Source organism: Polistes fuscatus, unplaced genomic scaffold, assembly GCF_010416935.1.
Source record: "Polistes fuscatus isolate 324 unplaced genomic scaffold, CU_Pfus_HIC Scaffold11, whole genome shotgun sequence".
Classification (NCBI taxonomy): Eukaryota; Metazoa; Arthropoda; class Insecta; order Hymenoptera; family Vespidae; genus Polistes; species Polistes fuscatus.
In genome coordinates, this window is record NW_025113009.1 from 4,643,059 (window position 1) to 4,667,917 (window position 24,859).

At 27.1% G+C, this 24,859-nt stretch overlaps 4 protein-coding genes across 4 annotated transcripts; 1 reads left to right on the forward strand and 3 right to left on the reverse strand.

Moving 5' to 3' along the window:
• Positions 1 to 1,262: 1,262 nt before the first annotated feature.
• On the reverse strand, positions 1,263 to 3,652 carry LOC122526276 (G patch domain-containing protein 4). The gene is made up of 2 exons (XM_043649584.1): positions 3,313 to 3,652; positions 1,263 to 2,905 (listed from the first exon to the last, which is right to left on the reverse strand). Exons 1-2 carry the CDS (start codon positions 3,359 to 3,361, stop codon positions 1,626 to 1,628), a joined length of 1,329 nt encoding a protein of 442 aa, XP_043505519.1. The 5' UTR covers positions 3,362 to 3,652; the 3' UTR covers positions 1,263 to 1,625.
• On the forward strand, positions 3,476 to 6,671 carry LOC122526390 (odorant receptor 46a-like). The gene is made up of 6 exons (XM_043649771.1): positions 3,476 to 3,483; positions 4,773 to 5,026; positions 5,161 to 5,609; positions 6,222 to 6,326; positions 6,405 to 6,560; positions 6,618 to 6,671. The coding sequence occupies exons 1-6, from the start codon at positions 3,476 to 3,478 to the stop codon at positions 6,669 to 6,671; spliced, it is 1,026 nt and encodes a 341-aa protein (XP_043505706.1).
• Positions 6,672 to 7,211: 540 nt separating this feature from the next.
• On the reverse strand, positions 7,212 to 10,385 carry LOC122526277 (adenosine deaminase 2-like). The gene is made up of 4 exons (XM_043649585.1): positions 10,020 to 10,385; positions 8,493 to 9,075; positions 8,062 to 8,382; positions 7,212 to 7,599 (listed from the first exon to the last, which is right to left on the reverse strand). Exons 1-4 carry the CDS (start codon positions 10,222 to 10,224, stop codon positions 7,212 to 7,214), a joined length of 1,497 nt encoding a protein of 498 aa, XP_043505520.1. The 5' UTR covers positions 10,225 to 10,385.
• A 2,794-nt stretch (positions 10,386 to 13,179) lies between these two features.
• LOC122526327 (abhydrolase domain-containing protein 2) lies at positions 13,180 to 20,633 on the reverse strand. The gene is made up of 7 exons (XM_043649688.1): positions 20,393 to 20,633; positions 15,715 to 15,887; positions 14,910 to 15,077; positions 14,519 to 14,705; positions 14,231 to 14,429; positions 13,960 to 14,110; positions 13,180 to 13,694 (listed from the first exon to the last, which is right to left on the reverse strand). The coding sequence occupies exons 1-7, from the start codon at positions 20,545 to 20,547 to the stop codon at positions 13,525 to 13,527; spliced, it is 1,203 nt and encodes a 400-aa protein (XP_043505623.1). The 5' UTR covers positions 20,548 to 20,633; the 3' UTR covers positions 13,180 to 13,524.
• Positions 20,634 to 24,859: the final 4,226 nt, after the last annotated feature.

The window sequence follows — 24,859 nt, forward strand, 5'->3', positions numbered from 1 at the left end:
TTTTGCTAAATATTAAATTTGATATATTTGAATTATTTTAGATACAATATAAAAAAACCAAAATGAATAAAAATTTAAATTTTGTTATAATACTACAAAAGATGATACACCAATAAAGTGCTTCCTTATCTTCTGTTATGATATTTTGTAATGATATAAAATAGAAATACAAGAATCTCAAAACATTGATATTTACTAAGAAGTTTTAAAATCTTTTATAAACGCATTAGTCCTTAATAATATCTTTGTCTTGTTTTTTAAAATTTGCGTAATATTTTTATATATAAAAACAAAAAAAGCATTTTTATCAAAAACAGTGTACATTCCATTTACATTTTAACCAAGGAATTTAATAAAAAAAGAAATATAAAATCAATACACTTTTATCGAATTAAATTCGTCGATAATATGTAAAACTCCTTTTGAACATGTCCAATCGTGTTTTTAATTTTAGAAAAATATACTGCGTTAATACATATGTAGTTAGTATATAACTATATTATAAATAGTCTTGAGAAAAAAAAGAAAAAAATTATGTAAAAAAAATTAAATGATTATCAGCAAATAATTACTTAGAACAAAATTTCCGAAAGAAAAGCTTAAGATTATCATACATAGTTTTTAGATAACTATACTCATGTAGGATTTTTATTATTTATTAAATATAAGAAACTATATTGTTTGTGTGAAATTATAAAAAAGATATCAATTTATCGGTTACGTTGACTTTACGTAATTTATTATTATAGTATAATGATAAAGTCTACTTTCATTTGCTTTTTAAATATATTATATTTAAAAAAATTATTTTCTTTTCCTACTACTATACATAATATAGGTATATATTATATCAAATCGTTCGTAATCTAAAGAAATTTATTCTTTTATTGTAAATTGATGATATACGTACATTTATATAATGCAAGTTTATGTACAAACATTAAATTATTAAAATTATATTAATTATGGAGAGTGATGTTCCACGAGACTTTTAAAATTGTATTTAATATACATATAATATGTTTATAAGAAAGTTATAAGACGATGTTAAAATCTTATGCACATTTATGAATAAATATAATTTTGGCTTTTGTTGCTCTTGACAAAAAAGAATGCAATTGTAAGAAATAAAAATGCATTTTCTTTATACAATTTTAATTATAATCAATTATATAAAAGTAAACAAACGCGATGTTGTTAAATGATATTAAAATGAATAAAAAGCAAATTTATAGAAAAATATAAAATAAATTTAACATGAATACCTTTTAAAATAAAGTTTCTTTATTGATAATCATGCACAATACATACATATTTTTATAAAAATTCATCGTTGTTAGATGGAATTGATTTGACAAATTTATCACATTTAATAAAACATGATTTTAGATTATAATGATATTTTATCCAAATATGTTTAATCAATTTTGCTTTAAGGATCATTAATAATGTTTAATATTATTTTCAATTAGTACTTTAATATATTTATTTAAATTGCTTAGGCATTGTATATATAATACACATTGTTTTATAATATTTAATATCATTAATATTGCATAATGGCTTTTATTTTGATGATTAATTATTGTACTATTTTTTATTACAATTACGGGAGTAATATGAATTTACATGCCAGTTCTATCGTCATTGTTTGTTTCTTTTTTTTTCCCTTTTACAGACAAATTTTTTAATTTTGAACTAACATCCTCCGTCATCATAGTATTAATGTAATTTTTGAAAAATCTATAAAAATTAACATCAAATGGAGTATCATATTTTTCCAATTTAAGGTCGCCTTTAACTTTCTTATAATGATATAATTTTTTCTTTTTTATTATTTGTGAAATACTTTGAATTTTCAACTTATCACGATTAATATTACTATCTCCTTGAGATTTAGATATTTGTTGATGCTCGTATAGATTATATAATTCTGCAGGACAATCCAGAACTTTATATATATTTCCTACAGGAGTTTTTTTTTGTTTTACGACAACTACTCTATGTTTTTTATGTTTTTTATATGTTTTATCATGCACTTGTAATTGATCAGAATTCACCAAATCATGCTTTTCTTCTGGTGAAGTAATAATTTCACTAATCAAAGTAGTTTTATTTCTTTTATCTTTACTTTTTTTATCCTTATGGCTTGAGCTTTTTTTAATTTCTGTTATATTAGAACTACAAGTAATATCACCTATATTACATGCATTATTTAACAAATGTGTTAAATGTTGCATATTTCTTTTTTCTCTTTTAATTGTAGCCTTACTTTTGACGATTTGAAAATCATTTTCCTTACTAGATGATTCATTTGTAGTTGTTATTGCTACATTTGTATTATTATTATTATTACTGTTATTATTTAATTTAATGACATTCCTATAATCCATTTCAGTTGCAGTTTTGGCTGCTTTTTTCAAAGTTAAGCGTTTCATAAGATGTAATAATCTTTTTTCTTGTTGGTGAATTCTTTCCAATTTTCCACTCATGGTTAAGCCATGACGAGCACCTTTGTGCCCCGTTCTACCTCCGCACGCTTTAAAAAGTTCATCATCTGTTAATACTGAAACTTTCTTGGAGGCTTCTTCTTCTGTTTCTTTCTCTAGTTTAATAAAATCCGCCGTTTCAAACTTGCGAGAATTATTATACATCTTTTGCCTTGATTCTTTAGATTTTAACATTATTTCTGCTACCTTATCAGCAATTGAATTCTTGTTAACAACTGATAATGAAATTTCATCATTTTGCTTATTGATCACAATATTTTTGGAAGCATTATCAAATGCAGTTTGCCACCATTCAGTGCTCGATGATGAATTATATCCTAAACCTTCGCTGTTAAATTTTAATTTTGGTCTCAAGGCTTCTGCTATTCCATCTTCATTCTTACCCAATCCTTTACCTATTTTATTTAGAATAAAATGAAAAAAGACGTATCATTTAAAAAATAAAATCATGAATAAGTGACTTGGATGCATAAATATCAAAAAATACTGATAATAAAGAATCATATGTTCTATTGTAGATAATTATTGGATCGTATATTATTATATACGCAATGCAAGAAAATAAATTATACAACTTATCTCGATCATTTGATATGTAAAAAGTTAATTACAATTATTTTTTTTATCTTTCCTTAATAATAGAATAAATCCTACTTGTAAATAACAATTTACTTAGGATATAAATACAACATGAGGACATTATCAAATGCGAATGAAAGAAAATTGAAAGTTGAGTAGAATTAAGTCTATGCGTTCAGTAATTTTATTCGTCTCTTATTTACAAGATTTTTCCATATTTTACCTTCAATCCAACCCCACTTTAAAAGTTGTTCCTTTGCAAAATTCGACATATTGATGTTAAATATTTTTTCTCTAGTATTTGATAATTTTCTTTAACAATAGGAAAAGGAATTATTACACGTAAGATTGCAACGTATCTTTGTTCGACACGATTCGAAATAAAGATGGACGAGTATATTTTTTATGTTGGTAACAAATTTTTTGGTAAATACACTATTTCCTTAGAATACATCGATGTACGCTAGATGTCACTTCGGTTCGTAGTTTTGATATCGACCAATTAAACGAATTCACCGCCAAATATATTACTTTTTCATTAAGCGAAAATAAAAATATTTAAATTTACAAACCATATCCCCTCTCTCTACGATATTAAAAAAGTGTTTTTCAGTTGTTGTTCTTTCAACGACTTGAATATGTCGAATATTTGTGATTGCACTTTTTTTTATATATCAATTTAATATTTATTGTTTTATTCTTTATCATTGTAGAATAAATAATAGTAATATCATTAAAATCTAAATATTTTTCAAAACAATAAGTATGCAACTTCAAGAACTTTTGTAAATCACTAGCTCAAGAAAAAAAATGTTTTTTACTGCGAAAACTAGAAGAATCGTTTATCGTAAATCGATAAATCGATAAATCGATATATTCGACTAAAACCTGTAATAGATATATCTATGTTTTAAACTACTTGTTAGGATGAACTTACTTTCGAATAATTTAATAATACGAGTTAAGAAAACAATAGTAGAACAACAATATTGAGTAGGGATGAGAATAAACGGATGTTTTCTAATATAACGTAATGTTAGCGTATCGTTAGACTTCGTACATGGTGATCTATTATTAAATAAATAAAATAGCAATTTCCTCTGATGTTAGAATGCTACGTTATTACCTGTTTGGGAACCTTGCTTATTTTTCTTTTATTTTTTTCCCTTTGATTCTTTCTTTATCGGAGTATATAATAAAGCACTTGGAATATTGTATAGATTATATGAGATAGTAGAAAAAGATAGAAAAAAGGATAAAGTTATGGATATTTTACCAGTGAATTTTAAAATTTTTACTTTTTGTGGAATTTGGAGAGAACGCGACGACTTGGATATTTTTATGCGTTTAATTAATTTTTTTCACGGGTACCGATGCGCGATTTACGCGTTAATAAATTATTTCATTTATTATTTTAAACTCTTGTGTCTAACATAAGATATATATCAAAAAAGATTCTTGATAAAATTTTAAATATTTCTTTTTTCAAGACTTTATAGACTTTTGCTTTTTTTAAATTCATAAGAGAAAAAAGAAAAGAAAAAAAACGAAGAAATCAGCTTGGAAAAGTCTCGTAAAAAGAGTGGTTGAATTTGAAAATTATTTTAGGAACTTTTGTCCCATTTTTCATTATATTTTTCTTCTCTTTTTTTTTTTTTTTTTTTTTTAAATCTTTGTTCACAGATCGCTAATAATAACGATAATATTTTACTTCACTTTAACCGAATTAATAGAAATAATCGTTTCCCGTAATAATCTCGAGGATGTGACTGAGAGTCTTTTTATGGCATTGACGTTTCTCGCATTGTGCTTCAAATTGCTTAACATTTTATTTAGGAAGAGAAAATTATTAATTTTATTGAACCTCTTACGTGAGAAAATATGCCGTCCGAGGAATCTAACAGAAGAAAAGATTTTGGAAAGCTATAGTCGCAGGGGTACGAAATATATCCGATAAATAACAATGCCGATGATTTGTTTGGAGGTGTTTCTTTAAAAAAAAAAAGAAAAGAAAAATTAATAAAATAACAAAGTATAAAATATTAATAATCGAAATGTGTCTACGCCATAGCTAAATGGTGTACCCTTAGCTTCATGGCTTTGTCTGAAACAACAGCAGTGGCATTTGTACTTGCTCCTATCATGGAATTGTATCGTTCGAACAGAGTTTTACCATACAATACTTATTTGCCGTATTCCATTGAAGAATTACATGCCTATTTGGTAACATATTTGATTCATACTGTATCTATTATTTATGGAGCACTTCTAAACGTATCCTTCGATTCTCTCGTATATGGTTTGACCCTTCACGTTTGCGGACAAATTGCTATTCTAAGCGAGCGTTGCACGCAAACTCTTAGGGAAGGTAATTCGAATGAAATAAAAGCGTGCGTTAGACATTATGTGTTTATTCATGGACTCGTTAAAAGAATAGAATCATTGTTTATTTGGACGATCGCCGTTTTATTCCTTTTCAGTTTAATCACTCTTTGTACCACCATCTTTCAAATGTCAAAGGTTCGAATTTCTTTTTCTATTTTTAAATTAACTTTTTTATATTTTTGTTTCTCCAAAATTTCTATTTCTAAAAGTTTGGGCACGCCTACTCGTATATGAAAAAAATATTTATATTTTTTAAATATGTTATTTTTGTATATATGCCTAGGCATCGGTTGCCAAGTTTTGAGACTAACATAGTAACCAATTTTTTTATTCTTTTTTATTTTTCGATCAAAGACAGTTTTATGTTTCGGTATGGTCTCCCAGATTTTTCAATCTATACTCGTATAGAAATATTTGTCTTTCACATATATAGAAAATTAATTAGAAAAATTTACAATAGTAGTATCAAAATTATAACTAACTTTTTTTCTTTATAATTATTTTACATAATTTTACCATTTGTGCGACTAATTTATCGCAATTTTTTCCGTTCGCAAATAAATTCATTTGCCATATGTTCGTTCGCATATAAAGTTATATAAAACACGTGCGAGAATAAAAGAATGTTAATTTAAATAGAACCGATAGTTTGTACATAATTATATAATGCAAATGTAGTAGGTGTATCCTAACTTTCAGTCGTTAGCGTGTTTATAAGATTTTAGTTTTGAATTTAAATATTTACAGAAAAATCCTTTGACATTAGAATTTTTATCATTCGTGTTATATACCGGCTCTATGATGTTTCAAATATTTTGTTATTGTTGGTACGGCAACGAGCTTCGATTAAAGGTATTTATCTATTACTTTTAACGAAATCATTTTTACTGATCGAGGTAGTACATTTATTTATATATTTTTATATTTTAGAACGAAGGAATTTCCGATGCTATTTATAATAGTAAGTGGATTATGTTGACTCCGAATAATCGTCGAAATTTACAATTATTAATGAGAGTCAGTCAAAAAGAATTGACTCTTACTTATCATCGAATATTTTCTCTCAATCTTGACGTTTTTACATGGGTGAGCAAACATCGTTAATATATTTGTGTGTTATTGTTATATTGTTAATTATTACAGAAAACAAAAGATTCATTTTTCACAGATACTGAAAACATCTTATTCGTCGTTTAATATTCTTCAAAACATGTCGTATTAATGTGTCGTTTAATCGTTTATTTAGAATTATTTATTTCCATTTATGTAGAGTCTTGTTTATAAAAAAAAAAACAAAAAAATGATAGTATAAAAGTAAGAATAAATTAGAAAAAGAACAAAAAGAGAAAAGGAAAATAAACAAAAAAAAATCACGATGGAAAAATGTATCAATCGTTATTATGTAAATTAAAATTCTATGGAAAGTTACTTTACAGAGCACTCCTATGCAATTATTATCGACGCCTTTAGATTCTACTTGTCAATGAGAAATCAATTATATTATACATTAACCTTGTATTTATCTTTTAATTATTATCGCAATTACGTATTATGTAAATTTTGTTAGATTACGCGTTTATTATTTTCTGTTACAATTATGATAAAATGTTTTATAAATACAGATCTCATTTTTATTATTTTAAATATAATAATTAATTTTGTATATTAGTTATTTTTACTTTTAAGGATTTGTTATATATGTGTATATATATATATTTTTTTTTTTTCCATAAAATATTAAACAATTTGGTAAGTTAAATTTTGTATAAAATCATTCCATTTCTTTCTCCAAAGTTTCAATGCATTCTCTTTTTCTTCGGTATTCAAACTACTGTACATAATAGAATTCAATGCGAGCTGTTTTAAAGCCCTCAAATCCGAATTCTGCGACATGATACCAACGAAAGCTTGATAAAAATCGTAACTCAAAGCTCGAGCACCCCATAATCCAGGATCATCGTTCGATACGACGATTGGAAAATTGTTCGCAAATAATTCGGCTGCTGGATGATTTCTAAGATCTTTTAATAGACTTAACATTTGATTGGAGATTGGATTTACTTCTACGGCGATTCCACGTTTTTTTGCCATTTCCATTAAGAGTGGATGTTTCGTTAAAGCGTATCTGTTCACGAATATACGATTATAAAAATGTTTATAATTAGATATACAGATAACAATATAGATAATCGAAATAATATTAATAATTATCAAAAAATAAAAAGAAAGTGTAAATGTATATTTCTAATAAAATTGAATTACGTATCGAGACAAGAAATATATAGAAAGTTTACGAGTAGATTAGATAATGTGTGTTATCTAAATCTATTTTGAACGAGATTAGATAGAATTGGGAGAATATAGATCTGTGATCATGATCGTTAATAATTAAGGATAGTTTAAAAGTAAGGTACGTTAAAGTGTCGAGTAAAGTGAAAGGGATAATCATTAGTTTCATGTTATGTAGAACTAAACAGGTTTATAAAACGACAAAGTAGTTGAGTGAGATCTGTTAACATGGTCATTGATATTAAATATCTTATCTTACTATCAATTATTTATAGAATAAAAATATTTATTTGCTCACCCGTGCCCAATGCGTTTCGCACCTAATAGAACAGCATCGATAAGATTTTCATCAGTACTAGAACCATACCAATCAGTTTCACCAGCGTGGAAAAAATAATTGATCGATGGATCGAAATCTCTCAATTTATTAGCGAACACTACTAAAGGTGTTCCTTTATCTTCTTGTCCAACTAAATCGAATCCAGCTAAGAACGTAGGAAAATTATCTTTCAATGCTTTCAACGTCGTTAAATATCTGTCTAATTGTGTTAAATTAACTCTACGATTGGGTGCATATATAAGCTTGGCACCGAAGAAGTCTGGATGTTCTGCCATAAATCTGTCGGGAATAAAAATAATATATAACAAATAAAATAGAAAAAAAAAAACGGAAAAATCTTACTAAGATTTTTTTTAAGAATTGTTTTTCTCATGGTATATTATGATAACCTTTCCGTAATCTTTTTATAAACAGCTGCAGTTTCAAGTTGCGGATAAACGGTGCCATTGAGATCGTATAAACATTCAAGCGTACTACGGAATTCGATGTACATAACATTGTCGTTGTAAAGATCTGTTAAGGCTTGGTAAAAGTGGTCCTCGTAAACTGGTTTGTAAGTAAGCAATGGTCTAATAAATGAAAAGATTCGGCTAAATTTAAACCATGTTTTATCGACATCTCGATAATCATCAGGATTTTCCATCATCATAGTCATTTCTCTATAAATTTTTTCGTCGATAGCGTTTGTAGTTTTTCTAACATTACTTAAAAGTTGCCAACTGCAATCTTTGGTTGGTTTTTCAAAAAATTTTAATTTCAATTGGCCATCTGATGCTACGCACATGTAGAGATTAGGTCGGTAAGTTACGTTTCGTAAAATCCAATCTGCTAAAACGAGTGCTGTGTCGTGTGCATGAAGCACGGCACCTTTTGGCATTTTTTGAATGATCTTAAAAACTTCGGATTGTTCTATGTCATTTATTACTCTTATGAAGTAATGTGCCGGTAGAAAATTACTTGAGTTTTTAAATCCTAAAAAAAATATATTTTGGTATATCATCTTGTCTATTTTTCTCTATTTATTTGCTTGCCTAATTTAATGCTAATTGATTGTCTTGAAATGCTATATCATCGTTGATAATAAAATAGTAATAATAAGTAAATAAATAACAGTTTAAGAAACAAAGACAAGAGTTTTTACATCAATTTATGAAAACGGATTAAACGGAAAACTTTATATAATCAGAAAAGGCGTAAAAAGGGACTGCGAGGGTGTTTTCTAAAAGGAAATAAATAGATAGCAGATGTTAAAAAAGTGATTACTCTAACACTTGCTCGAGTAAACCCAAAATATACATGGGAGATAGTTTTCAACCATATCACGCCAGGTTGAATCACAAAATTTTTAATTTAGGTTTTATTTACAAGAGGAAAATGCACAAATTTATGAAAGATATAAAATCAAAAATATTTACAAGTAAAGAATTAATTTTTTCAACACAGAATAAGACTTCTTTTTTTTCAGACGCTTCGTTGAAAAAATGTACCAAAATTGTTGGTAGGCAACAGTACAAAAATGTGCAAAGCGTTAAAGATTAATAATTATATAATTTCAAACGTGTACATATTAATATATATATATCATCTTATTATTTTTGAAATTGTTATAAACACTTGAATATATAAATTTAATTTAATAATTATCAATGTGTCTTTCAAGATATTATATCTATTTTGACTAATCACAGTCGTTTTAATATCTTTTATGTCGGAAATGTCCTTTTTTTATACTAATGATGTATAAAGGAAGTGCATTGTCTCGAAATATTTTCAAATTCTGATTTATAAAATAAATAATTTTCTTTTATAAAATATACATCTTTCTTATATTATTATCAAATATTAGTAAAATAATAAAATAATAAAAGTAAATAAAAAATAAATGTTAAAGAAAAAATTAAAGAAAATAGACAAACCATTTTCAAATTCGGCACGTTTCTTCGACATTAGAAAATCGTTAACAATTCGTTCTCCATGTTCAAATTCAAGTTGACCTCCAAGGGTGGATCTTTGTTCATTTTCAATTATTTGAGCTCTTAATGTCCAATAATCAAGAGATGTTGAATTTACAGTACACGAAAAACAGAAAATTACTATAACTAAAATAATTGATTTGTTCATGATTACGATAATGAATTTGTTCACTTAGGATATTTATTTCTTGTTTTCTTTTCTGTTTACTTATAATTATATATTAAAGCCAATTTAATTTTTAAATGTAGACAACCGTTGAGATTACCGATCACCTCGGCTGTTCACAGTCAACTAACTTAAGTGTTCGTATCACGACATCTTATTATAGCAATTTTCTACACAATCCAAATATTTACAAGATAAATATATATCCCTTTTTATATTTATATATTAAATTTGGTATTTATAAATAGATAAATATTAATTTGATATATATATATATGTATATTAAATTAAACTTACAGATCAATTGTCTCTTGTATAATTATTTATTAAATAGTTTTATTATAAACAATTAATTATTTAGAATAAACTAGATATATTTATTAAACGTATATGTAATAAATATTTATTATAATTCGAATAATTTAGGAAATAATGAAAATACGAAGATAAATTAATATTAATCTTTTAATCGTTAGATAAAATTTATATAAAATCGTTTGAATATATTACTTTTCTTTTATTTTAAATATAATTTTTTCGAGAGATAGAAAATTTTTATTTCAAATTATTTCAATTGAGTTGATCAGGGCTGATCGAAGTGTCCCCTTCTGTTATTTTTAGAAAGCTTTCTCTCCGTTTAACACACGTGTATATGTGTACATACCTAATTCGTTAGGGAGACTATAATAAGTGTGAGATATAGAATGAAAAGATTAGAACAGGGAGACGAAACAAAAATTTATTACAAAATACAAGCTCGTGCCTTGTTACACGTTTGTTCAATTAAATAAATATTTTAGATTTTTGTGCATCTTAATTAAAGATTTATCATATATTAACATACGATATAAATTAATGAAATAATATATATATATTTAATAAATAGAATAATTTTTCTAATATCGCCATATTTACAATAAATAATAAATTTTTACTTTTCATCTAACATAAATTTTAATATTGTGAAACACGTAATAATATACGTAACTATTTATTAAATTGTTTTATTACAAATTATTATTAATCTCTTTTTTCAAGTAAACTAATTAATAAAAATATTCACACAATAGGAACAATTGATCTTTGAAATGAAAAGATAAGATAAATAAAATTCACTTCATAGATCAATTTCATTTAAGAGTTTCTTATCTAAATTCTATTATTGAATTTTTTACGATATGTTCAGTTGCAACAGGAACTCGAAAAATTCTTGCTACTCACACAAAAGGGATTACATTGTATGCACAAGTACACACATACTAAAAGGTGAAACTATAAACACATTTTATATAGAGAGTTATACATTATTTTTCTTTCTTTTTAATCTATACATCAGCTAATGCTGTAACATCTGTTGTATCTTAATTCACACATACAAATTGTTTTATAAATGATATATCGGTGTTTAAAAAACTTAGGCCTATTTACATATATTTATATTTATACGTAGATTAGAAACTTTCGATCGAAAGAAATTTGTTTCTTTTTTTTTCCTTTACCTTTTTATTTTCTTCTCGCCAAAAAATATTATTTGTAAAAAAAATTATACAGACAAATTAATACAGTTTTGACGTTATTGCATCGTCACAAATGATATCCCAATTTTATTGTCTCTTATTTTCTATGTACAAGAATTACTCAAAAATGCATTCTGCTATGTTTAGGATGAAAATTATAAATTATATAATTCTTTCTTTCCTTTTTTTAGTTTTTTTTTCGTATGAAGTTAATAAATTAACTTACTTATGTATAACATATACCAAACGTACATTTAAGAAAATATAAATATACATATATCCAACAATTACAATTTCATTATTATCAAAATAAATCGACGTACATAAATTTATACATTCGTTATATTCATATAAATTTAACTGTTCTTCTTCTGTTGGTTTATTTTTTTTTTATTTTTTTTTATAATGACTAAACGAAAATAAATATTTCAAAATAGTAAATAATATAACTATAATAATGTTATAAACATTTAACTTATTTTTTGGTCATCTATAATATAATTAAACTAATATAATTAAAGATATTCAATATTAAATAAATTTATAAATTATATTATAAATACGTCGAGTTGTGTTAGAACTTCGATTACAAAAAAAAGAAATGATAAGATAAGAAAAGAAAATGTAGATCGAAGTTTGTCTTTTTGAATAAAGTTATAGATAATATATTGAACATTTTACGCATAATAATTGGCATTTAATTCGTTATATCTTTATGTCAAGCAAACACTATCGTCGTACAATTCGATGCGTTTTTAAGTGACATAATCATCTATAACTTGAAATAGTTCATCTTAAAACGATTATTATATAAAAGATCGAAAAGAGATATGTTGTGAAAATATTAGTAAATTCTAGTTGTCTGAAAATATCAAATATTATAAATCCTAAATTTTGATATTTTTCAATGCATCGAATGACATTAACTATGAAACTATCATGATACATGTTTAATGCATAAAAACAATACAAATAGAGCATAATCTATATGCCATGTAATTTGTATTCCCGACCAATGCATTCTTAAATGCAATTTTTGTCAAGATTTATAGTACATTAAAATAATACTTAAATAATTATGTCGAACGATATTAATTTTATATTGTAAATAAAAAATGCAAATTTTCTAACAAAAATCCCTGAGAAATAAGCATTAGGATTTAGAATGATTTCGATAATCTAATTGAAACGTTTTTGATGAATATATGATTAGCGACAATTACAATAATTCTTTTTTTTTTCTTTCTTTCTTTGTTTTTATAAATGCCAATACTAAATATTTGTAAAGTCTTGAATTTTTTGTACAATTTATATGGTCAGCCACGTAATTAAGATTGACATGTATTATCTTAAAAACGTTAACTATTAATACTTTAATTTCTTTCTTTCTTTTTCTTTCTATCTATCTCTTTCTATTTCCTTGCATTAACAAAATAATATTTTTAACTTACGCTTTTCCTTTTTGCATATTAGTTTACTACGAAAGATGCTGAATATGATCATCTTACATAGATTATTTTCAGTCAGTTATTGCACTTAAATGACCTCGGCGATCATTTAATATAGTATGATTCAAATCCATCCTATGATCGAATACAATCGTGTAACAAGACTGTTTTCTTTTATAATAATAAGATTGTAAATACACAAACTAATGTTGTACAATAGCACATTTTTGCGCGCACGCGCGCTACAAAATTATTATTATATTATTAATAATTATTATTATTATTATTATATTTATACATGTAGGAGTATAATGCCGTTAAGAAGCCTTCAAAGCTTTATCCGCATGTGCTAACGTGAGTGACCCTACCAGTGAAACTAAAGTACGATCCAACCATGTTATGGGATTTGGATAAAGAAGACCACCTTCGTAGAAACCTAGATGGCCTCCGTGTGACAATTCAACGTATAAGGTGTTTGGATGAGTTGCTATAATTTGTACAATTAATATAATCGCATTTACTTTTCAAATTAATATTTCAGATGACTTTAGTATATTAAAATGATCTGAAATTTTGTAAGTGCATACAAATATCTGATATGCGACCAAAAAATATTTTATTTTTAATACTATATTTTTTAATGTATATTTTTATAAGATACTTTAACGTGTTCATATAATTCCATACAAAAGAAAATGGTCACACATCAGATTGTTGCACGCAATAACAAAATTAAAAGGTCCTAATCTTACCAGCGTATTCCTTTATGGGTTTTAATAATGAATCTGGTACAATGGGATCATCTACAGAATTAATAAATACCATTGGTGTACAGATGTTATCGAGATAATTTATGGAACTGGACCATTTGTACATTTCTTGTAGAGACCTAAATTGATGTACCTATCGAAAAAAGAAAAAATAAACGTAGAACAAGTAAGTAAATAAGTCGCATAGACGTAATCTTTGAAGCGTCAATATAATAACAATATCATCTAAAAACAGGAAAAGAAGAAATCTTACTCTTCTCGTATAAGCTTCATCGAGTTCAGGTAACGTAGCAGCAGAAATGATATCCCGCTCGTTAAGCGAATATTTTTGTTTGACTTCCTCCGAAAGTAGTACATGTTTGTGTTTTAGTATTATATTCTTAACGGATTCTGTCATTACATAGAGATAAAATCGTCTAAAGTTTTGCCAGTTTAGTAAAAACTTTGTACCTCTGAGAAAAGAAAAAGGAAAACAATATGATTAAAAACCTAGGCACGTGTAAATTTTATATCGAAGAGAATAAAAAGAAAATAAACTAACTCGAGAGCATTGTAACCTTGACAAATAGATATACCGCCAATAATATTAGATAATTTATTCAGGCCTCGTTCTCCCAAATATTTGGTCACTAAATTACCACCTAAACTAAATCCAATGCAAACAATTCTTGTATTTGGATGTTGTTCAATGAGATTTTGTAGCATCGTGTTATAATCATCTGTGTGACCTAAAATAATAAAAATAATATAAACATAAAAGGTAAGATTCATAAAAAGTAATATGATCTCTGAGGTTGTAGATATGTAGTAGTTGTTAGTAGTAGTAGTAGTAGTAATAGTTGCAGTAGTATATATATATATAATCTAAGAAGACATACATAATATAAGAATAGGAAAGCGTAATACTTCTTTATAATATTTATATTCTTTACCATAAGTGAATATCCTTGGTGCTGTAACCTTGACACTAGAAAGAGCTCCAACGTGATTAAGTACGGCGCATCGATAACCGTGGCATTGAACAAGGTGAACAAATGTCCTGATGTAGACACTTTCTGAAGTATTACCGATGCCCGGGCAGATAGCTATCGTAATATCATCTGAGGAATAATAAAATTCATTTTATTCCAAGGAATTCGCTATTCAAGAATTCAGGGAGGCATTGAAGGAAACAAACGCCAACATTTTAATGTTTAAAAATTTGTTTGTTTGTTTTTTTCGCCTTCTGTTAACGTAAGTTATGCGTGATTATGATACATAATCATATATATAAAGAAAACAATTCGAATATTTTTAATTATCCATAGAAAATCTTGCTTAGGTGAGTTGGTAGCATACCAACAACGAGTCCTCTTGAAAGAAGTATATTCCAAAAAGTGCGATGCAAACATGAATATTTTCCTTCGATGAAAAAGAATAAGAAGCTTAAAAATCAAATACCTTATAACATTGACGACCCGTTTTTTTTTTATTCTGAACAGGTATTTGGTCGTGTACGACTATAAGAATTATTTATGAATAATAGATTTATTAAAAGTCTCATGTTAGAAAAAAAAGAAAAAAAGAACTTAGCGTGCGATTCGTAGTTATGAATCACACCTGTTCATTTTACCTTCAAACATACGTACGTACGTAGCAGAAGAAACTTGTGTACAACATTAACGTATCTTCTCTAGGATCATATTAAAATTAGTGAACGATGAAGAAACATGTGAAATAATTATGAAATAAACAAACCTTCATGGCTATTAGTTAATGGTTGATAAAGATCATAAGTTAAAGTAGTATTATCAGGTAAACCGATGTATACGCGTTCTCCAATTGGCCAAGGACACCGTACACGGCCGATGATACTGTGAACCACCGTTTGAACGTGACCACTGAATCCCCATAATCTCGTTGGTTTGTATCTGGAGGAGAAGAAATAGGATTGTTATATATTATAATAATTTTTTTATTATAATTATATTTATAATAAATGATAATAACGTTTTATCATTTTGTAGGAAAACTTTCGTCTCCATTGCGGTACCAATTCGTCATACAGATATATATATATTCAATCAAGTACGGTTTTGATATTATATTCATCGTTTTAATAATTTCCTTTATGTTTATATTTAATGACGCGTATAACTGGTTTATTAAAATCTAGTACATTTTTTATGAAAGTAAACATTTAAATAAAGTTCTTATAATTTACCATTAAAATGGAAGATAAGAATATTACCAATGACCCGATTATACGAATGACATTGCTATAAATTTTTTTCAATCAAATGTATAGAGAATTCGACAAACCGTTAGAGAGATGATTTTATTACGAGAGAGAAATAGAGAGAAAAAGAGGGAGAAAGAAAAAAGATTATTTTTAGTGGATTAGTGGAACACGGGAAGATTTAAAACGGTCATAGAACGAATAGATCAGTGAGAATCAACCAACGTTACCCTAACGAAATTTTATGGCTCTGTAATTCTCGTAAACAAGAGAAAATATTGTTTTATGTTCAAGAAGAATTTCTTCAACAACTAAAAAATCGATGAACTAAAATCTCCGTTTCTTTATAGAAGCAATGATTTTTATTTATATCTTTTATTTTTCTGTTTTCCTTTTTTCTTTTTACAGGGGAAACGTTTCGTATTCGCAAGAAAATTGGTCAAACCAAATGACGAGAAAGCGGTCACTTTATTATTTTAGGTTTATTTCAAAATTATACCCTTTCTCGACGATGTTCCCCTTTTCCAGATTATTTTTTTGACTATAAATATGAACATTTTATGCGGTCGTGGTCGTATTTAGATTGAACGTAATCCTAAACGCAATATTTTTATAAGATCTCCAAAAAATGGATATTTAATTTGGATGGTGAAATTTATAAAAATATTTTTGTTAGTTCATTGAAAACGGAAAGTTTGTGAGAAATAAAATTGTACACACTTAATGCATTTTGTAGCAAATGCAGAAATAATTTTGTCCACGTATCATTAATGGAACGATCAAGGAACTGACAATGATATTTTTGTAATGAAAACGTTTTAAAAAGATGACAAATTCGAATCGTCAGGGAAGTAACTTTATAATAAGCACAAATTTTGCTTACATTATCTTGTAATAAGATATTCTCATTATCTTTCGTAAAAACTTTGTCCGACATACTTTAAACAATACATTTAATTTAACTATGGTTTCGTGCTCAGTCATCTTTACTTTTACAATTTCCGTTGAATGTTACGATTAAACGGTACATTGAATATACTTTCACTGTTATTAAAGACTTTGTGTACTTTGTAATAATTGTTTAGTATAGTTGAACGATAAAAAACAACATGAATTTTCTTTTTAAAGTGAAAAGAAAAAGAAAAATAATCAATAATCCACTTTCTTTATTCTTTAATAAATAAAACCTAATCATAAATTACGTTGCAAATATTAAAATATGAAAAAATAATAGTAACTACATCGATCAAATGTGTTTTTCAACAATTATTTTCTTTTATGAATGCTATTTAAATATTTTGTAGTACGAATACTTGGTACCAAAATAGCGACGCAATATTCATCTTTAAAATGATTCGTTTTCAAAAAGAAGAATCATAATAAAACAAATGTGTTAAATCGATAAAGAAGAAAAATAAGAGAATAGATGAATTTAAAAAAAAATAAAAGTAGTGAAAACGCAATATGATACTGAACATAATAATTTAGTGATGCATTAGAACGTGTTGCATATATACATACACATACGTACATACAATTATACATTTTGAAGGAAAGAAAGTACGTACTTTCATAAACTAAACAAACCTTTCCTACATGCACACATACACACATAAATACATGTACAATGTATATGCATTAGCATGAAAAATAATAGACTTTGAAATCGATTAGAGTATATTCCTTTCGTGATATTCTTCCTATATATAAATACAATATTATTTTGTACGACGACGACGTTTCCGCTTTTGTTCATCACGACAACGAAAAAAATAAAAAGAAAAAAGGAAAAAAAAATTGAAGCAAAAGTGAGAGCCTCGTTGTCTCTCTCTCTCTCTCTCTCTCTCTCTCTCTCGGTGTTGTCGGTATTATTATTGTTGAACTCGGTCAATGCGATTATTTTATAAAATACGAGAAGCCTTCTTCCATCAAGGTAAAACTTTTACAATATTGAATCTTTAGTTACCTAGAAATATATAATATACAACATTAAATTATTAAAAAAAAAAAAAAGAAATCAAAATTTCTTCTACATAATGAATTTTTAATTATATATAATATGTAGATCAATATTAAAGGAAGGCAACAAATATTAAAATTCTTTTTATAAAGAGTATTTATAATTATCTATATAATAAAACGTTTCAAAAAAAAAAAAAAACAAAAAAGGATATACGATAAAAAGCATAGAATCTTATCGGTCAAGATAAAACATGTAATTTTTGCTTCTAATATCAAGTAATGAATAACGATAACAATGTAACTATTGATAATGATTTGAGGTAAAAATTGTTTATACTCTTCGATGAATACTAAACTCGTGAATCATTTTTCAATTAGTAAACTTGCTCATACTTCTAAATTCGTGTCATAGCTCATTCGAGGAACGTGTTTATATATTGCTTGAATAGAATATCTTCTTCTTTTATTCATTCCATCTATCGCGCATATTTACGTAACATATTTGTATTTTATAAATTTAATTTGTAATTATATTTGCACGAGAGGATATCTCCTTTAGAAAAATTTTTTTTTCACACTTTGTTTAATTATAGGACAGAAAATACACACACACACACATTCATACATTTTCCGCTGATAAACTACGTTATTCAACATTTTTAATATTTTTCGATAGCGTGATGATATCATTCTTTAGGGGGAACAAGAAAAAAATCTATTATGCAATATGTGAAATAGATTTATTCTCTTATTCACGCTTAGGTCATCCGCATATTTATCTTTCTATCTATTTCTCTTTGTCTCTCTTTCTTTCTCTTATTTGGTATATAAAATTAAATTCTTTTTTTTTAGTTTTTCTTTTTATAAATTTGATTAGCTAGACAAATCTGTATTTAATGTTTCAAAGATTATATGCACATTTCGTAGATGCTTTATATTTTAATAAAATTTTCTATTGTAGAAAAGCTCGAATGATAAATTAGCATTTCTATTGTAGAGCATTGAATTATATTTGTAGATATACGTTTTTTGAACTCTTGGATTAAAATAGATACAAAGAGGAACAAGAAGAAGAAGAAGAAAATGATGATGGAATAGAATGTAAGTATAATAAGAATTCTATATTATTTTTCGTATATTCACTTCTTCATTAATTATACAATAACATAATGGATCATTATAAATGCAATGTCAATAAATTCAAACTTGTTGATTCAAAAAGTAAAATAAATATTCATACGATAAGGAGGATAATTTTAATACAACAGATATAAATTGTTGACACATTATGAAAAAAAAAAAGAAACTCCTAATATTTTCTAAAGACAAGAAGAAAGTGAGAATACAAAAGATAATACATTATCTAATTTATTATTCAATACTATAATAATGTGTCATTGACTCTGTAAATATATAAGAAATGATTACACATTTGTTTTACATAATATTTTTCCAATTTTTTCGATTGTCATAATTACAGATACATAAATGCACATATTTGTGTATTTTGTATTGCGATAACATAACGATTATCTACAATTTCTTTAAATATAGACCAAAAAATCTATGATAAAACGTTTTGATAAGTTTCATTAGAATTTAGGTAAAAAATTATTTGTACGAATTAATTTTAAACACAAGCAAATATCGTATGCTCGTTTTATCGTTATTAACACATAATTTATTATTACTTAAAAAAAAAACAAAAAAAAAGAAAAACCGAGGAAAATGTAGGTCTCGTAAAAAAAAGAGAAAGAAGAATTTTAATGGAGATTGAACGAGTAAATTAAAGAAAGAAGAAAAATAAAGAAATAAGTTTTTCATGATGATAATCTAACATGAAAACATAAATCAATCATTCGTTTTAATTCGAACGATCATAAGAAAAGGGTACTAACTTGGAAACTTTCTATTTTCATTCAATATTATTATTTAAAATGTAGTTATAAAGAAACGTGAATGCTTTATGAATTCGACCTAACCTCACTAGTCTCGTTATTTTTTTCTTGTCATATCTATCTCGTTTATATTCGTTAAAAAAAAGTATGAGGGAGGGGGTGACACATAAATCGAATAAGATAAAATAAATTTATCGCGAATGCGAAGGAAAAAAAAACAAAAAAAAAGTAAAAAATAATAAAGAGAGAGAGAGATGACAAGTAGTAGACATACATATATAGATAAATGAAAAAGTATGTGTGAAAAAAAATAAGGTAAACAAACTAATATACTTACGGTTCGGTGATAACCGGTGCGATTTTCAAAAGTGTCGACAAAAAGTTTGGATCTTGGCATACGAGTAGCGGCTTTTGAGGGGCACTGTTTACATTGAGTAATCTGAAGAGAATGCAGAGGATTACGGCAAAAACTGCCAACAACGCTGTCGACATTTTTTCCCGATGATTATTTTCTCTTTTTTTAACGAAGAATCGAATCGAAGAAACCTTTTATTTATTTCTTTTTTTCTATTTTTGTAGTTCTTATTTTATTTTAAGCGTGAACTAACGCGTCACGATCTTTTCTTCTTCTTCTTCTTCTTCTTCTTCTCCTTTATACAATGCTTTATTAGTTCCTTTTTAACCGGAATAACAAAAAATAAATGAAACCAAAATAAAAGAACGAAGATCGGGACCGGAGAGCCGATCGAACACGACAACGACCGAACCTTTTAAAAGGCTTGGATCAGACTGTTGGCTTTGGATGGGATTTATATATGCGTGTGTATATGTGTTAATGTGTAAGAGAGAAAGAGGGAGACGGGGTAAGGAGAAGAGAGAGAGAGAGAGAGAGAGAAAGACCAAGAGAGAGAGTGAGGAGGAAGAGGAGAAGGGTAATGTTGAAGAAGGACAGATGTACGTCTCTCACGGGGCGCGGTACTCCTGGAGAATCGATCGACACAACTCACTCATTACACTAACACGAAATTAGAAGAGATTCTTTTCCTTTCTCTTCTTCTTAACGTTTTACTATCATTTCTTTCTAACGTCTCTCCAAAATTTGTCACTTCCTTTCTACGTTCTTTTCTTCCTTAACGAGATGAATTGTACAGAAAACAGTACATAACGCGATATCCTCTTTCCCCGACAGTTATTCCACGCCGGGTTTATTTTACCGACATTTGGCGATGCGCGCTTCTCTTTCACGTTTAGTGTGTGAAGGTTGTAATCTTATATGGCCGGTATTTTTAACGCCATCTATATACTATGACCGTAAAATTTGTTAGAAAGTTTTTTTACCCACTGTCGATATGATAAATTTTTATCTTATCGATAAAACGTCGATAACGCGTTTGCAAACTATTTTATCGACAGATGAAAGTTTGATCTATTTTATCAACGATTTTAATGGTTTATAATAGTTTTTGATAGTATATAATAGTATATGACATATACTTTGATAGTATATATAGTATAGTTATATTGTAATATAGAATTTTATATAATTATATTTAATTTTTAATATATAAAAACATGTGTGTGCCTTCAGAAATGCATTTATATATATTTTAAAATGAAGCAATTTAAGACACTCAAATAAAAAAGAATCCAGAAGGTTTGATGATAAATCCAACGATGATTACCTGTAACAAGAAAAAAACTATATTAATCATACAATCAAGTGATACAATAGCCTGACATATAAGTGGTCCAATTCGTAGATGCACTTTTCAATTGAATCCTTTATTTACTTTTTATCAAATCTCTATTTACCGTTTGTAAAATAAATTAAAACTTAAACGCGTGATTTTACATTTATATAAAATAAATAAAAGTAAAGAAATAGGAAAAACAAAAATACTAAGTTATTAAAAAAAATAATATCTATTAATTATTAAGAAATACTTTTAAACTGCATTATATAGAAAAGAAAAATTGCAAATTTAATAAAATACGATCAAAGTGAAAAATTTTAAAGACGGAACAAGAAAAGAAAAATTACTGTAATATTTACCGAACGTTATTTAAGCTTCAAGATTTAATAATACAATAATTTTAATATTTCTGACTCTAACTAACTAAAAACTTGTGCACCTTTTGGACGATATAGACACAGATTTTGTGTGCCAAGGAGATGGAATGGTCCATCATCTCCAATTACAACTACAAATTAATGACGAGCAACACAGTAATATAATAAAATATAAAATATGAGACTAGAGAGAGCTATCTTCGAAGAGTTCGAACTTGCTGTTGAACCTTTGAAAATAACTTAATAGTCTATGTAGTTGCCCTCTTCAGCCACAATTAAGTGGGGGCCTCTTCGGCATAATGCCTCTCCTTTCTTCATGCCCTAAACGCTGCTGTGTGATATTTGATCTAATCGATGAACCTATTATTAACACTTTGCATTTAAAAAATTAAATAATATCAAACAAAAGCAGAAACTTTGTCATACATCTTATGGTCTTACTTTTTTACTCGACCATTTTTATCTTTTATCTTTACTCTACTTTGTATTTACTATACATATATAACAAATGAAGTATTCAGTAAGAATTATTAAAGAGCAAAGCGTTAATATACTTAAAATTAAATAAGTATCCAACGTATTCAGCTATCTTCATTTTTTCGAAAAAAAATTAATTTTTAAGAAAATGCAAAGACTTTTGAATCGTTTATTTATATCTCGATACTGATTTATATCTCGTGGTACAGAGTATCAGCAATATATGGAAAAAATAAAAGAAATATTTAAATAATAAATGAATCTAAAGGTTGCTGAAACTTTGTATAATATTCGGAGAAGAAATTTTCCACTCCTGAGTGGAAATTACAATCGCGTGACTTCTCCGGTCCCTACCTACTTACAAATTAAATAAACATTCACACCTAAGTATGCTACCTGCCTGTATATTAGCAATATCTAAAAAGAGCAAACATACACACATACCCACCCACTCACTCCACGATTCTCACACATACCACCAGGGTGCAAAAGCCTAAACTAGAGAGCATGCCCCGGGGCACCTCCGACACCCTAGTTCAACCACGTTTTCTAAACTTATGGGAGTACGTACCAATGCTGTAATCGACTGCCAAGGCTAATGATTATTGCAATGATAACTAAAGCAAAAATACTAGTACAAACTAGTATATGTGCATACTAGTAATATACGAGTATATTAAAGTTCCCACAAATAAATGCGGTAACTCTACTATTCAAAACGATTTGATTAAAAAAAAATTAGAAAAATTTAATATAAATATAAAAATACAAATATTCGTATTTTTCATATCATAAATAACTCTACAAGTAGTACTTCGAGTATTGAATAATGCATTAATTAAAAACTATCGCGAAACGATGTACAAAACACTCTACCTAATACGCACACACAGGTGTAAAGTACATCGTGCAATCACTAGCACAATGACAGCCGCCAATAGGGGAAAAACTTAAAACTAAACCCACACTAACTGTTTCTCACCCATACGAGTAGCACCTGGGCACACGCATAGATGAGAACGCAGAAAGTACAGGGGGGAGAAACGGGAGATTAGTATATTAGAAGCTGAAAATCCTGATCTAAAAAACATAATTAACATATATATATATGAACACATAAAAACATTTTATTTTATAACATATATCAAAACATTTTATTTCATCTAAACGGACTAAGACTTTACAAATCATTTAGATTTTGCAAGAATTATTAAATTTAATTTTTTAATATTTAAGAATTTTAAAAAAGTAAAAAAAAAAATATATTTAAACAACCTCGGACGATTCCTTTCATTAAGTTGGCTGTTCTAATAAAAGAACTGGGCATTGAGCCACCACTTAACTGCTAGAATCTATCCGTCACGAATGAGTTTGTCTTCTTGCTTATTTATTCATACTATCGAAGTATCGATATATCAAAATTAATCGCGATTAGATAAACTAAGAACGAAGCAATGCATGTAAGAAATTTATTACATGCTTTTCTGGACGAAAACGAGTAAATAAATGCTCGATTTCACCACTATTAACCACGAACAAAACACGTAACAAAAAAGAAAATGCATTAATTAATTGCACTATTAATTAAATGAATTTAACCGATGAGACAAGAAAACCTATCCTGAACTAATATAAAATATACAATACAATATACAATACAATATACAATTTTCATGAGTAACTCCTAGAAAGGAATTACTCATGTGCTCGTCACTAATTTATTTAAATAATTACAACCAGTAACTCGTGCCGATTAGGACCTTTCATCCTCGACATGATTGAGCACGGAGGGACTTTAAATTTTTTTACTCACTGCGTAAGAAGTTCTACGATGGCTCCAAAACACTCCTACTTCGCAGCAAGTATTGTAGAATGCGAGTATTGAAGATCCATCGAAGATCCATTGAAGATCCACCGAAGATCCATCGAAGATCCATCGAAGATCCATCGAAGATCCATCGAAGATCCATCAAAGAATTCATTCCACATCTTTGATAAGGTAGAAAGTCCGTCGTCATATCTGTAAAATAAAATAGAACAAAACGATAAGTTATCTGCAATATAATCTAAAATCATTAAAATAAAATCGAATAAAATGTAAGTAAAAATAATACTTACAATGCATTCCAATGGGATGAAATTCAATTGCACCATGGCGATGCACCTCGCGTGAATCTAAAAACGCGGTATAAACGAAAATAAGAAACTATAGATGAGTTTCTTATCGCGAAACCGAAATTTTATTCTACGGCGAAC

Coding starts and splice junctions, on each gene's coding strand:
- LOC122526276 (XM_043649584.1), bottom strand. CDS start 3,361: ATGTCGAATTTTGCAAAGGAACAACTTTTAAAGTGGGGTTGGATTGAA. Junction 2,906..3,312: donor AAAGTGGGGTTGGATTGAAG/GTAAAATATGGA, acceptor TAAATAAAATAG/GTAAAGGATTGGGTAAGAAT.
- LOC122526390 (XM_043649771.1), top strand. Junction 5,027..5,160: donor GGAAAGCTATAGTCGCAGGG/GTACGAAATATA, acceptor TCTACGCCATAG/CTAAATGGTGTACCCTTAGC. Junction 6,561..6,617: donor ATCTTGACGTTTTTACATGG/GTGAGCAAACAT, acceptor TAATTATTACAG/AAAACAAAAGATTCATTTTT.
- LOC122526277 (XM_043649585.1), bottom strand. CDS start 10,224: ATGAACAAATCAATTATTTTAGTTATAGTAATTTTCTGTTTTTCGTGT. Junction 8,383..8,492: donor TATAAAAAGATTACGGAAAG/GTTATCATAATA, acceptor TATTCCCGACAG/ATTTATGGCAGAACATCCAG. Junction 7,600..8,061: donor GCGAAACGCATTGGGCACGG/GTGAGCAAATAA, acceptor ATTCGTGAACAG/ATACGCTTTAACGAAACATC.
- LOC122526327 (XM_043649688.1), bottom strand. CDS start 20,547: ATGTCGACAGCGTTGTTGGCAGTTTTTGCCGTAATCCTCTGCATTCTC. Junction 14,706..14,909: donor ACCAAGGATATTCACTTATG/GTAAAGAATATA, acceptor TTATTATTTTAG/GTCACACAGATGATTATAAC. Junction 14,430..14,518: donor CAAGGTTACAATGCTCTCGA/GTTAGTTTATTT, acceptor TTCTTTTCTCAG/AGGTACAAAGTTTTTACTAA.